At 38.3% G+C, this 14,791-nt stretch overlaps 1 protein-coding gene across 1 annotated transcript; it reads left to right on the forward strand.

Moving 5' to 3' along the window:
* Positions 1-236: 236 nt before the first annotated feature.
* Positions 237-13,671, forward strand: ZNF662 (zinc finger protein 662). The gene is made up of 5 exons (XM_044676927.1): positions 237-433; positions 3,943-4,085; positions 5,972-6,079; positions 7,052-7,162; positions 12,174-13,671. Exons 1-5 carry the CDS (start codon positions 237-239, stop codon positions 13,574-13,576), a joined length of 1,962 nt encoding a protein of 653 aa, XP_044532862.1. The 3' UTR covers positions 13,577-13,671.
* Positions 13,672-14,791: the final 1,120 nt, after the last annotated feature.

The following is a 14,791-nucleotide window of genomic DNA, read 5'->3' on the forward strand; positions in this document are numbered from 1 at the left end:
ACAAAGACCTCATTCATGTATGAAGATCAACAGTTAAGTTTATCAGAAATAAGTAGTAGTGAAGAAGAAGAAGAAACAGAATATTAGTCTAAACATTATACATTTACACCATAGACAAGTGCAAACATAAAGTCTCATAAAGAAATTTTGTGGCAACACGAAATTCTGACATAACATCACAGTCATGCATTGGTTTCTGATCCAGGGATTCTTCAATCAAGTCGACGACAGGAAAGATGGGTTTCCAGCAAAGGAGAAGAGAGATGAAATCCCGAAGAGTTCCAGAGACATCAGGACATCAGGACCAGCACAAGGACAAGAGGAGACATTGCACTGACAGACTGTACAAGGACCTGAACTGTGACAACAACTGTGACTTGGACATCATCACCAGGAGACTCACAAGAAGTGAAGATCAGCGGATGAAGATTAGGTTTGAATAGGTGCAAGGTTTTCACATTCAGACACTAATCACAAGGGAAATGCACATATAGAATGCATGCAACAGGACATAAGCTGATTGACAGAGAAATTCTGAAGAAGAAGGTGAGTATAAACACAGACAGGATATGTTAGGTCATGAGTCCAACACATAGTTGCAATAAAGTCACATCACATGTACATATTGTAAATAAAATGTATATAGTTAAAGAATAAGAAACTACAATGACCCAAATGAGCAAGAGAGTTAAGATTCCTTGCAAGGTCTAAAGTAGTCATTTCATGAGAACATCACATGAAAACCTTGTACATATGTAATTTTGTTACTAACATATATTGCATAAGTCTACTAACCCGTAGGGAAAGAGTAGATGTAGGGATGTTCAAATTTTAGTTAGTATAGGATCAGTGTAAAATAGTTATGAATGTTCGAATAGAATTGTTTGAAAGAGTGTTAGGTAGACATTGTGTAGAGTAGGTTAGTTAGAAATGAAAACTAATGGACTAACACATTAACTACAGTATAAGATTTACTGACAGACTAATGTTTCTAACTATAGATTAGGGAATAGAAATGTTAGAGTTTAATATGAGTTAGGAATGTTGTTTGAAGTTAGTATTAGAAATACAGAGTTGTTGCAAATTTCTTTATTTTAAGGTTAGGAAACAACATAGATGATTGTTCTTAAATGTTATGACAATGTTCATATGTTATGTTTATGTTCAACTGATGTGTTCATGGAATGTTGTATTCAAATCCCACACTTTCCCACAGAGAAACCTATCCTAAACCCTTGTCATTAGCTTTAGGCTAGTTAGTTAGTTAAAGCATTAGATAAGGTAGGATTTATTTTTTTGGGAAGGAATAGTTAATGGGATAGGAACACATAGTTAAGATTAGTATAGTGTAGAGATCATCCACAGACAAGAACAGCTGGAAATTTACAGGTTGAAATTTCCAAAAATAAAACGGCATTCATGCTATATTGAATCTCTGGGAGCTTGAAGTTCACTGTTGATTGACAGGTGAATCAGTTGGATGTAATGTTCCCAGAGAGGCATGAAGATCCATGGAGAGAGCAGTTGAGAACCCTGAGAGAGGTTCTTGGGTCTTTGACCTGTCCCTGAGGCTGGAGATTGGTGTGGATCCTGATCTTTGGGGGATATAGAGACTTGCAAACTCAACCCTGCAAGCTCCTCCTGTGTTTCCTGTACTGTTATCAACTTGTATAGACCACCATTTCTGTGTCTACTGTCCCTAGATATTAAGAGTTTCATCATCTTAGTTATCTAGGCTTCCCAGGGCCTGGGAGGGATCCGGGAAGTGGGCAGGAGAAGAAGAGGGTGGAAAGGGCAGATATCTCAACTGATAAAGCTTAAGATCTACTGAAGAAGAAGCTGAAGATTTCACAGCAGTTTGCCTACTCTGGTTTAGCCCTGACCAGGCTATACCAGAGAGAAGCTATCATCTTGATTCCTTCATTTGCCTACAGTTAGAGATTCACTAGTATCAATTTAGAGTAGGGTCTCCCATTACCTCTATCCCACACCATTGTCCTTCTTACCAAATATATTCAAGTTTTAAAAGTACCTTCCTGAATTGGTTTCCAAAGCATATTTGGGAAGGGAGTCAGATTACCAACATTACCTGAGCTGAAGAGCCCAATTTAATAATATCAATTAACCCCAGGTGGGTCCTGAAGGGATAAACAATTTGACCTAAAGGATTCTGCCTGGGCAACTGTTATAAAGGAGAAGTGCCATCCTATCTCTCTGTACTCCAACTTCATATACATCAAATAGAGTTAGTGACCTTCTTATAATATAACAATAGCAGTCAGTTCCAAGCATGGGAGATGGTATGTTCAAAGACAGGAGAGGGGAGAATGAGACTAGGAAAAGGTAAAAAACTAGAACCTAGAATGTAAGCAAGGGAATACTATGAACTGTGGCTGGAAAAGTTGGTTGAAGACATATCAAAGAGGCCTTTATAGCAGGATGAGGGTGCCTTTTATTCAGCAGGCAGTGCCCACTCACAATTTTGGAGCAAGATATCATGGAAACTAAAAAGAAGAGTTTTTAAGAACAATTTTAGCTAGTCAAATCAAATTCTGAACATGAGGCATTCTTAAAATGAGATCTTTTGGACTTGGCCATGAGCTCATTGGTTCCCATTTAAGGAAGAAATTTCAATAAAGGGGAAGCTGTATTTATTATAGAGGGTTAAGAAAGGAGTGGAAGGAAAAGGAATGATAATATATTCAAAGGTTGAAATTAAATGATAGTTCATTGTCATATAACTATTAAACAGAAGAGCTAGGATCCAAACCCAGGTCATCTTACTCAGATTTCAGTGTTATTTCTGCTACCTTATGTTGATCCTGTTGATATTTGAATTTGGATAGGAAGGAACCCAAAGTGAAGAAGAGACTGAATATGAAATAAAGAGACAATTGTCTTAAGAATAATGCTCAAGGGGCAGCTGGGTGTCTCAGTGGATTGAGAGACAGGCCCAAAGATAGGCAGTCCTGGGTTCAAATTTGGATTCAGATACTTCTAGCTATGTGACCCTGGGCAAGTTACTTAACCTCCATTGCCTAGCCCTTACAACTCTTCTGCTTTGGAACTGATATTTAATATTGATTCTGAAATAAAAGGTAAGAGGGTTTTTTTTAATAATGCTCAAAAGGAAGGATGTTTCTTCTACTCAGAGGTAAAGATGCATCCTTGGAATTAGTGAACAATACCAGTAATAATTAAAAGAAAATAAGAGATGTAGATAGCATAGACTTTAAATGATAAGTGTCAATGGATTGGTGGTTTCACAGACTATCAATGCCATTAGGAATTGATGGAAAAGCCAGTCCAGCTCTCCCATTGGATTGGGGGAAGTAGTAGAATTTATGTTGAACAAGAAGGGACAACAAGAGGAGTAACATCATGAAGTGTGTAGGAAATATCCAGAGGACATTATTCACAAAGGAATTAGGGTTCTAATAGGCACAGTCAAAAAGGGTTAGGTCTGGACTAGATGAAGGTGAGTTTCAGGTGGAGGTAGCAAGACCAAAATGATTGTTCCCTAAATGGTAGATTTGGAGAACTGAAATGAAAGTGATATGGGGAGAAGTGGTGATATATGTTAAGAGGGCAAGTAAATCAGGTAAATAGTATAAAAAATATAAATACAGATGATCAGATTGGACCCAAATTCACTTGGACACATAGCCTAAGCCCAACTCTGAATCTCTAAAAAGGATAGGGTATCTATGAGAAATGTGTGATAAAGTAGAAATTGCCTATTTGAATGGGAGCACTTATTGAGTCCTTCTTCTTGGGTAACTGTCCATTATGTTTCTCCTTCCCCTGCTCCATGCTTATCTCCCACAGTTACTGAGAATTACATATACCAGCAGATCATCTCTCCAAGGGAGCATACTGTTAGCTATTCCCACCTCAGACCCCTTGAAGAGAATGAATGTTAAGACTGTTCCGTGGTAGCAGGACCGTCTTGTTGCAGGAATCAGTGACATTTGAGGACGTGGCTGTGTACTTTACCCAAAAGGAATGGGAAGGCCTGACCCCAGCTCAGAGGGCTCTATATAGAGATGTGATGCTGGAGAATTATGGAAATCTGGTCTCTCTGGGTAAGGAACTCTCTTTTGCTCACACATATTGTTTGCCCTTTAGGTTTTCTTGGCTTTCTAGTTAGAGGTTTTAAGACCTCTGTTAATATTCAGATTAAGTAGAGTGTCATGAATCATATAGAATCGTATTTTCCAAATTCAAGTATTTTCTGGACAAGAACATCTTTTGGTCCCTTTGATCTTCAATTGAGAGTTTATTTAATCTAAACCTGAATTCCCCCATATTGTTTTCTAATTTTCCCAGCAGTTTTTGTCAAATAGTGAGTTTTTATCTGAAAAGCTGTTATCTTTGGGTTTATTGAACACTAGCTTGCTGAGGTCATTTACCCCTAGTCTGTTCCATTGATCCACCCTTCTATCTCTTAGCCATTACCTTATTGTTTTGATGACCACTGCTTTATAGTACAGTTTAAGATCTGGTACTGCTAAGCCAACCTCCTTCACATTTTTTTTCATTATTTTCCTTGATATACTTGATCTTTTGTTCTTCCAGATGAACTTTGTTATAATTTTTTCTAATTTTATAAAAAAGTTTTTGGTAGTTTGATAGATATAGCACTGAATAAGTAGATTAATTTGGGTAGAATTGTCATTTTTATTATATTAGCTCATCCTACCCATGAGCAATAAATGTTTTTCCAATTATTTAGAACCAGTTTTGTCTTGGCAGATAGTTTCCTAAATATTTTATATCATCTAGAGTGATTTTAAATGGAGTTTCTTTTTCTAAATCCTGCTGCTGGATTTTGTTAGAAATATATAAGTTGAGGGGGTTTTGCTTCCTTTTCCCTGGTATCTGTTCAAAGTTGATTTCAACACGAGTTTTTATTTCATTTATTTATTTTATTTCAAAGCTTTTATTTAATTAATTTAGAGCATTTTCCCATGGTTATAGGATTCATGTTCTATCCCTCCCCTCCCTCACCCCTCCCATAGCTGATGCACAATTCCACTGGGTTTTACATGTATCATTGATCAAGACCTATTTCCATATTATTGATATTTGTGCTAGGGTGCTCATTTTGAGTTAGTATCCCTAATTATATTCCCATCTACCCATGTGATCAGGCAGTTGCTTTTCTTCTGTGTTTCTACTGCCACAGTTCTTCCTCTGAATGTGGATAGCGTTCTTTCTTATAGATCCCTCATAGTTGTCCTGGATCATTGCATTGCTGCTGGTACAGAAGTTCATCACATTTGATTTTACCACAGTGTAGCCGTCTCTATGTATAATGTTCTCCTGGTTCTGCTCCTCTCATCTGCATCAATTCCTGGAGGTCTTTCCAGTTCACATGGAATTCCTCCAGTTCATTATTCCTTTCAGCACAATAGTATTCCATCACCAACAGATACCACAATTTGTTCAGCCATTCCCCAATTGAAGGGCATTCCCTCATTTTCCATTTTTTTTGCCACCACAAAAAGTGCAGCTATAAATATTTTTGTACAAGTCTTTTTCCTTATGATCTCTTAGGGGTATAAACCCAGCAGTGATATGGCTGGATCAAAGGGTAGGCAGTTCAAAGTTGATTTCAAATGAGCAACATCCCGATACTCCACCTAAGTCCATCTTTTCAGTTCTCTGGAATAAATCCTGACCTCTTTCTCTTTTGGACCTTGATGCCCACTTGTCTGTTGTGAGAATTTTCTAAATTAAGGAGAGACCCCAAATCCAAGTATTCCCCTTAAGCAAACTCTCAAATATTACAACCTACTTCATAGTATTAGGAGAATAATCCTGAGCCTTTTTTCCCTCATCTGGGCTTCTTTTTAACCTCCCTATTGTGTATTTTTCTTCTTTCCTCATTGTCCGACAGCAGACACAGGGCTCAAGGATAGCTCCATGTGATGCAATTCACTCTTTTGTCCCTTTTTTTCCTTTCAAGCAGCATTTCTGTTTCCTAAACCTGCTGTAATCTCTCAGCTAGAGCAAGGTGGAAAGCCTTGGATTCAGGATCCACAGAGACCTCTAGACAGAAAGAACACCTATAAAGGTAAGTGTGAGAAGAGCTTTTCATTTCCTCCCCTGCTTTGTCTATACCTTTGTATTAACTTAAAATAGAGAGAGAGTTTATATATTGATATTATTTAATTAATTTATATATATATATATATATATATACATATATATATATAGAGAGAGAGTATGTATGTGTGCATGCATGTGTATGTGCATATGTGTGTGTGTTTGTGTGTGTGTGTGTGATCCTTTAGCCCAATATAATTTGGAGTAATGGAATCTCTGCATTCCATACTCTTCTTTTTGTTTTACAGTCTTAAACATTTTCTTCCTTTCCAGTTCCCATTACATAACATGCTATCGACATGGAATCTAGAGGCCCCAAACTTTGGCGTAGTTGGTAGAGTGTCGGTCTTGTAAGCTGAAGGTCCTGAGTTCGATCCCTGGAAGGGGGATATGGTACAATGGGGGGGATGTGGTACAATAGGAGAAGCTTCTAAGGCAAAAGAGCCACTTAACTTTTACCCTGGGGTCCATTATTCAGTCTGCAACTGCTAGCCTGAGATTCCCTTCAGGGTGGATTCTCACGGGAACAGGGAATAAGCACAAGTTTTGGGGGTCTCCAACCTACAAGCTATTTCTAAAACTTGGGGTTCATCATATCTCACTAAGCCACAAGTTTGGGGTCTCTAGATTCCATGTCAACAATGCTTTCCTGTGAAGATGAATCCCCTCATCTTCCTGTAACTTATATTTCTTTACTGAATTCCACTCTTCCTTATACTCTGAGATTACTGAAGCAGAACACCAATCTTGAAGTTAAAACATCCAGGTTCAAAATCCAGCTCTTTTATCGTGACCTTGAGTAAATCAATTAGTTTTTCTAGGATGTAGTTTCCTCACTTCTAGAATGATGACTTTGGACTAGGCAATCTATTAAGTCCCTTTTAGCTCTAGAGCCTCCAAGCCTCCAGTAATATCTTGTTTTTCTTTTGGCCTTGGGCAGGGTGTCCATTTCTGAAACCTTCTGTGATCTCCCAGCTAAAACGAGAAGAGTCAGGGGCCCTTGATGTTCAGGGGTGTCTGAACAAAGGGGATCTGCAAAGCAACAATAATGGTAAGTAAAGAAGAAAGAATTTGTTAGTTTTATTGCCTTAACACCCGTTACCACTTTGCAAGATGCTAGAAAGCAAATATGAATGAGACTTTGAAGTGGGGTACTTCATAACATGAGTCCAGACACCCATAAATTCAATTATTGGAACTGTTATTTATTGTTTAAAGGAGCAGAAAATGAAAGAAAAAAATTATTATTACCAGCTGGGACAGCCTTCCCTAGTGGAAGCTATGTCAGATGTAAGAGGGGAATTTAGGTATTTTATAGATATATATTTAAAACGTGGCCTCCAGGAATCAACAGTTCAGATTGATTCCATAATTAAATCAGACCCAAGTCAGCATCAGGTTAAGGCAGTTTATTTACAACTAGGAGGTAAAGGTATGGGAATAAAGAGAAAGGGAGAGAAGGTTAAAAGACTAAATAAATCAGGCTACAAGCCTCAAGGCCTAGCAACCAGATAGGCTAATGCCTGCTTAAGGCAGAGTTTAGAAGCGGCCTAGGTAGGCCAAGGAAGTCAGCCTAACTTACCCACGTGACCATTCAGAGTAGAAGCTGCCTGGGGTCTCCTCCGAGATCCATCAGCACCAAGTTCAAAGCGGGAACAGCCTCCACAGGAAGTAGCCAACATACTTAAAGAGGAAGTGTCTTTCATCACTTCCTGTGGGTCCACTCTAATTCAAGTGGACAAATGGCAGCCTCTACACTGATTTTGGACTGCCCAAAGGGCAGTCCCTTGTTCTTGATTTGTTACTTATTGTCAAGTGTGGGTAACTCGTCTCCCCTCCCACTAAGGAAGGTTGAGGAATTACATCATTTCTATGCTTAGGTTAAGTAAGAGTTTAGCTATGAATGGCTAGAGCTAATTCTATTTACACAATCCCCCCTGATGATCATTTTGGGTGCCTAGTCACCCCAAGTGATCATTTTATACAAACATCTTATACCCACAAAGGTCTTCTAACTATAATAGTTAGAGATAAGAGGGGAAATGGAAAAGAGAGAAAGTAAAACCAATGTTTTGCTAAGCGCATTGACAAGAAACTATTTGGGGGCAGTCCCCTATTGGTATAACATGTACAATTAAAGTAGCTGTTCAAACCCATCAGTCCATTCATTGTACCCAAAGTTCATTCTGGATCGCTAGATGCAACAAACCCCATCAGTTCAATCAATTGTAACCCAAAGTTCATTCTGGATCTCTTGATTAAATGTAGGTTCTTCAGGCATCTCTCTGCAAATAGTTCATTCTCTGGATTAAGGAATCAGCAAGTTTCTTTCCCTGAGAATTTTTCTCAAACAAAAATAGAAATTAAATCTTGGATATTATAAAAATACAATCCCCCCTGACGTGGGTATTTAGAAAGAAATACCCGGATCAGCTCAAAATATATAGTTGAGTCATGGGGTTGTATGAGTAAATTCAAAAGAAAAAAATATAAAAAATCAAATAGAAGAAAATTGAAACTTTTGAAAAGGAAAGGCATTAAAATCAAAATCAAAATATCAAAAGCTATGTCTATAAAGTTTTGAATAAACAAAATAAATTTATAACAGGCCCTTGTATTAGGGTCCTGTCAATTATAATTCCCATCCTACTAGTCTGTAGGACACAATGCAGTAATACTGCACTTACCCATTTACAGCTAAGACAACAGGAAGTTGCCATTCTATAAGAGAGAAAAAAGGACCAGATTTATATGCAAGGGAAGTGCCTGTCATCCCCTTCACTCTCAGGAATATATGGGTGAGCCAGATGATAGGCAACCTGCTGTACCTGACTGGCAGTATAGTTTGGAGAGTCCTACGTCTTAACATATGTTAAGCATCACAGCTTTGATTCTTACACTGAGTTCAAGTCCTTAGTGTTGGTGTGGGAGTACCCCAATCCCACCTGTATATGTATGATGTCTTTGACCTTGTGCTCCTTGGCACTGTGCAGATGTTCTCATCAATCCCATTGGATTGGTCGGTCGGTCGGTCTCCATGACCTTTGTGCATTCTTAGCACTATTAACGGCTCATGTGTTCCCTTTTCCTGGAATTAGACAGAAGCATTAGTCACAGTCCCATAACATTTAACAATATATGGCAAGTTCCCAAAGTCTAACCCTTGTGAGTAAGCAGCTCCAGTGTAGCGTATGCCATCCCTCATAAAGGAAAAACCATCAGTAAATAAAAGTAGATCAGGATTCTCTAAAGGAGTGTCCAGGAGATTGTCTCAAGGCTTTTCAGCCATGGACACTAGTGTTTCACAATTATGTAAAGGTTCTTCTGAAACTGGTAAATTAGGAATCAAGGTGGCAGGATTAAGAGTTGTACAATGGTTTAAAGTAATATTTTCATTATTTAGCAAGGTTATTTCATACCTTATAATTATCTGATCAGAAAATGCCTGTGTTCTATGTCTTAGCAGTAATGCTTCCACTTCATGTGGGCACATAATTGTTAATGGGCATCCCAATACTAGATCAACAGTCTTTGTCACTAATAGAGAATAATAGGAACTCTCCAATAAGTCAGACCATTAAGAAGAAAATCAATCCTGAGAAATTTAGCCTTAAGGAGGCAAATCACTATCAAACAAATGAATATAGGATTCTTAGTCTCAGAACTCATCTTTAATAAACTGAACTCATTTCCTTTCAAACCCCTCAAAGGCTAAGCTATCATGGAATAATGAAGTTGACCCGTTTTGTTACTATATTTTCAAAATTTGTATGTGTTTTGGTCTTACCATCTCAAATTCATTATAAGTTCCTTGAGGGCAGGAACTATGCTTTGTATTTTATATTCCCCAATATTGTTGGTTGTATTACTGTTATTCCTATGTCTCTTTCAACACTCTCTCACCCCATCTCCTGATGAACCCAACTCCTTTATTTTCTTTTTCCTTTCTTTTTTATCCTTATTTTCTATTTTTTCTTGCCTGTTGGTCTATTCCTAGAATTATTGATTTCCAGTTGTGGGTTCTTTTATCTCTATTAATATACAAAATTATGTTCATTATTAAGTGCTTCTATATGTGGAACTGAATAGTCTTGTCGACTTGTAAAAAACACAGGACTACTAAAGTAGCCATGAAAACCAAATCTTTAATCAGGAAAGAGACAGGTCCTTACTATTTGGCCACTACACAGAGTCAAGGGCTAAATACTATACAGAGTCAAAACTCTGGGGGCTCTGAGGACAGTGTCTCTGAGAGAATCACCACACTAGATGATTTTCCAGAAAACAATAGAACTTTGGGACTTAAATACCTTTTGGGGAACTAAGGCCAGGGAAGTATGATTGATTGGCTTTACAATGCCTACAAAGGAAATGAGAAGTCCAAGAGAGGATTATCAGGGAGATGACAAGTTCATGAGGACATTCTGGGCCCATTGAGGCAAAAGCAGCCAGAAAAGACACATTTGCAGATCTGCCTCAAGACCCTAACAAGGACCAGTCTGATCTTGGAGGTCTACAAATCACTATCTAAGAACACCTGGCTTCTTAATTGGCTCAGAACATCCTGACCAGCTAACTATCACAAAACCTTGAGCTCTATCTCTGGGACGAGTGGCTTTCATGTGTACACCCAGCTATACCTTGGTACCTTTGTACTTCTAAAGAAATCCTTTTGCCAGCAAAAACAGACCAAAGAAAGCTTTGAAAATTACCATTTAAAGGCACTCTCTAATTGGCACTGTTAACTTAGAAAAAACACAGAACTATTAAATAGTCATAAAGCCACTCTTTAATCAAGGGAAAGGGGGAACAGGGCTACTTGGCCTCTTATGCAGAGCTGCGCCTTATGCAGAGTCCAGGATTGAACACTGCTTTGCTCTGTCCCTGACCCCCTGGGAGTGACACCTTGCTAGATGACAACTCCAAGGAACAAAGGAAATTGGGGAACTTATATACCATTTGGGAAGATCCAGGGGCTGGGGAAGATGATTGACATTATACTGGTAAGGATGGGATTTACAATCAAGCTTGGGAAAGGAATCTTAGCTAGAGGCTAGGGTGTAAGGGAAAGGGCTGCTTACACAACGGATACTAAAGGATAGTCCCTGCCCAGGTGTGTCTTCCTGGTACTGGGTCTTTGATACAATGGGGAAGACTACCTAAGACAAAGGTATATTTAGCATTTACCCTAGGGTCCATTATTCAGTCTGCAACTGCTAGCCTGAGATTCCCTTCAGGGTGGATTCTCTCTGGGAACAGGGAAGCACAAGCTTTGAGGGTCTCCAGCCTACAAGCTATTTCTAAAACTTGGGGTTCATCAGATCTCACTAAGCCACAAGTTTGGGGTCTCTAGATTCCACATCGACAGCACCAAGGATGTATGTTTTGACATGTTATTTTCTTTTGATCTGTTATTTTCCTTTGATCATAGAGTGTAGAAACTGTATAAATATTGAACCTGTGTGCTCAGTAAAATGGAATCTGTGATCCCATTCACAGTCCCCACAGCTCCCATAACTTTGACTCAATTGTGCTGAAAGGCTCTGGCATCTCTATGTCTCTCTGCTCTCTCTCTGCTTTCTATCTCCCTCTCTGCATTCTCAGTTTCCAGCCTGCCACTCTCCACACTGCAAGTCTTAAAGCACAGCTCTCTGTCTCTCTCTCCTAGCCTATTATGCCATGGTGATTGGCTCAGGGTGGGGCTCTCCCAGGATCTCACTGCAGCAGCCAGACCATGCTCATTCCCCAGCCTGAACCCATACCAGCTTCCTTGAAGCACCCCTTTATAATGGATACTAAAGAAAGAGTCCAGTCAAGGGCTAGGTTTCCTGGGAGAGGACTTTGAAACAATGAGAGAAACTTCTAAGACAAGACTTAACAATTGATTATGTCTACTAATCCCACCTAAATTAGGATTGTTCAGTCTGAAACAAAGTCAGGCTGGAACTTCCCTTAAGGTTATTTCCCTAGGGATAGGGGCAAACTTGGGGTTCTCAGATTTCAGGTTGACAGTCTACAGATGAGGTAACTAATAGAATGATGTTCATATTTTCTTCTCCCAGATGGTGAGATCAGGACTAAGAATAAGGTGTTGACTCCAAAGCAGGAAGTGTGTATTAAAATAAATAAACACATGGTGACAGTAGGACTCCAGGTGAATGTTCCTCAGGAACCCAACTTTAAAGAAATTAATGAACTGCAGGATAAGCTCAAGAAGCAACAAAGAAATCCTAAAGAAGAAGGAATGAGGAGAGAGGAAAGAGATTTCACTAAAATGACAATCAAGGATGAAAGAATGGGAAGGAAATGTCAGACATATAAAAAATTAAGAGAAAATGTTAGTGAAATCTCACATCTTGAAATGCATCAGAAAATCTCCAAAATATTCTATCAATGTGATGATTGTGGCAAACATTTCTATCAAAGTTCAGATTTTTTTCAACATCAGAGACTTCATTCTGTAGAGAAGCCTTATGAATGTAAGGAATGTGGAAAAGCCTTCAGCTTTAATTCAACATTTGTTCAGCATCAGAGAATCCACACTGGGGAAAAGCCCTTTAAATGCAAAGAATGTGAAAAAGCTTTCAGGTGTAGTTCACATTGTTCTGCACACCAAAGAATTCACACTGGAGAGAAACCCTATGAATGTAAGGAATGTGGGAAAGCCTTCAGCTTTAATTCAACACTCATTCAGCATCAGAGAATTCACACTGGAGAGAAGCCTTTCCAATGTAAGGAATGTGGGAAAGCCTTCATTCAAAAAATAACCTTTATAAGGCATCAACGAATCCACACTGGGGAGAAACCTTTTGAATGTAAAGAATGTGGGAAGGCTTTCAGTTTGAACTCACAGCTTATTCATCATCAGGCACTCCATACTGGAGAGAAACCTTTTGAGTGTAAAGAGTGTGGGAAAGGCTTCATTAGAAGTTCATACCTTATTCAGCATCAGAGAATTCACATTGGGGAGAAATTTTATCAATGTAAAGAATGTGAAAAATCATTTAAACAGAAAGCAAGTTTAAATCGGCACCAGAGAATTCATGCTTGGGGGAAATCCCATGAATGTAAGGACTATGGGAAAGGCTTCAGCAAGAATTCAGATTTGAGTCATCATCAGAGATCTCATTCTAGAAAGAAACCTTATGAATGCAAAGAATGTGGAAAAGTCTTTATTCGGAACTCAAATTTTATCCAACATCAGAAAACCCACCCTGGGGAGAAACTTTTGAATGTAATTGTTGGTCTCTGTATACCCCAAGTTCAAGTTAGCAGACCTTCCACTATCTGGCCTCACTTAACCTCTCCACCTTTATCTTCCACTCTTCCCCAAACTGATTCCTCCAGTCCATCCAGCCCACTCTCTTCACTGTCCTCCCCACATACTATTCACATTCCTACTTCTGAGCCTTTACTAATGCTGCTTCCCCAAATGCCCTCACCTCTTCTCTCCCCCTTTATTTGAATCTATCAGAAGTCTCATAAAGTGTACCTCAACTACTCTGAGCTCACAAAGATGTTCATCTTCTATTCTTTCTTATTGCACTATATACACCCAGAACTCCCAATTAGTAATTATATTGTATCTTGTATTATTTTCTTATTGACTCATTGTTTTCATCTCCTCAACTAAATTGCAAGCTCCTTGAAGGCAGAGATCATGTGGACAGTAAAAGGAAGGTGAAAAGGTTAATTAGGCAAAGATTAATAGAAATGATTTATCTCCTTTTTAAATTAAGATAAACCAGTTGGGTATAAAATGCAAGGGACATAGTCCTTAGCATAATCACTGCCTCCAAGACTGGAAGAATTGAGAGAGAGAATATAACTAGTCAAAAATAAGTAAAAATGATTAGGTTTTTCATGCTAGACTTTTTAAGGATATTTTGATAACTCTCTGGTTCTAAAAGGTACACTTTCAGAAGATGAATTTTATTTTTGATTCATATTAAAAACACAGAAAACTTAATATAAACCAAAAATAGAATTTAGTAATTTTTAGTAGAGGAATATGTCCTTTTTGTGGCTAGGATTGTGCCTATTCTTTGTCAAACCACCTCTAGCTGGTATCCAGATAAATGGGAAACTAAATAACCAAATTAATCTTAAATAAGACTGATATCAAAAATTAAATTGCTGGGAAACTGGTTGTGGCATGAAATGTGTTCTCACAGAGTTTCTATTTGCATATTGCTGAATTTAATTAAGGTTTACCCTGGATATCAAATAGGCAAAGTTTGTCTTCAGAGTAGCTTTTTTTGTTCATTTTTTACCTATCTCCTTTAAAAGCCCATATCTTTCTAATCTATGATATAGTGGAAAGAGATGCTGGATTTGGACTCAAAGTATCTAGGTTCAAGACCTTGCTTAACTAATCTTTCTTCATCTCCACTGTTATCACCTTAGGCAAGTTCCTTAAGTTTTCTGGGCCCCAGTGTTATTTGTTAAATGAGGAAATTAGATAAGCTCTAAGGCCATTATAGATAAACATATAAGAGATTCTGACTAAAATTCATTTATAATGTTTCTATTTTAAGCCTTTGCCTCTTCCATGAGTCTTTTCTTGATCTTCCTTGATTTAGGGGGTAGGAGGAAGTGGAAAGGATCCACATTCCTCAAATTTACTCAGACCTGTTTATCTGTAGCTTTTATCCTTGTAACTTTTGACATTAAGTCTGAA

The sequence above is a fragment of the Gracilinanus agilis genome, chromosome 1 (genome assembly GCF_016433145.1).
Source record: "Gracilinanus agilis isolate LMUSP501 chromosome 1, AgileGrace, whole genome shotgun sequence".
NCBI lineage: Eukaryota > Metazoa > Chordata > Mammalia > Didelphimorphia > Didelphidae > Gracilinanus > Gracilinanus agilis.

Bases quoted from the DNA above. Each gene is read 5' to 3' on its own strand.
- ZNF662 (XM_044676927.1), top strand. From the start codon at position 237: ATGGGTTTCCAGCAAAGGAGAAGAGAGATGAAATCCCGAAGAGTTCCA. The intron at 434-3,942 runs GTTTGAATAGGT...CCGTGGTAGCAG, and splicing joins GATCAGCGGATGAAGATTAG to GACCGTCTTGTTGCAGGAAT. The intron at 6,080-7,051 runs GTAAGTGTGAGA...GGCCTTGGGCAG, and splicing joins CAGAAAGAACACCTATAAAG to GGTGTCCATTTCTGAAACCT.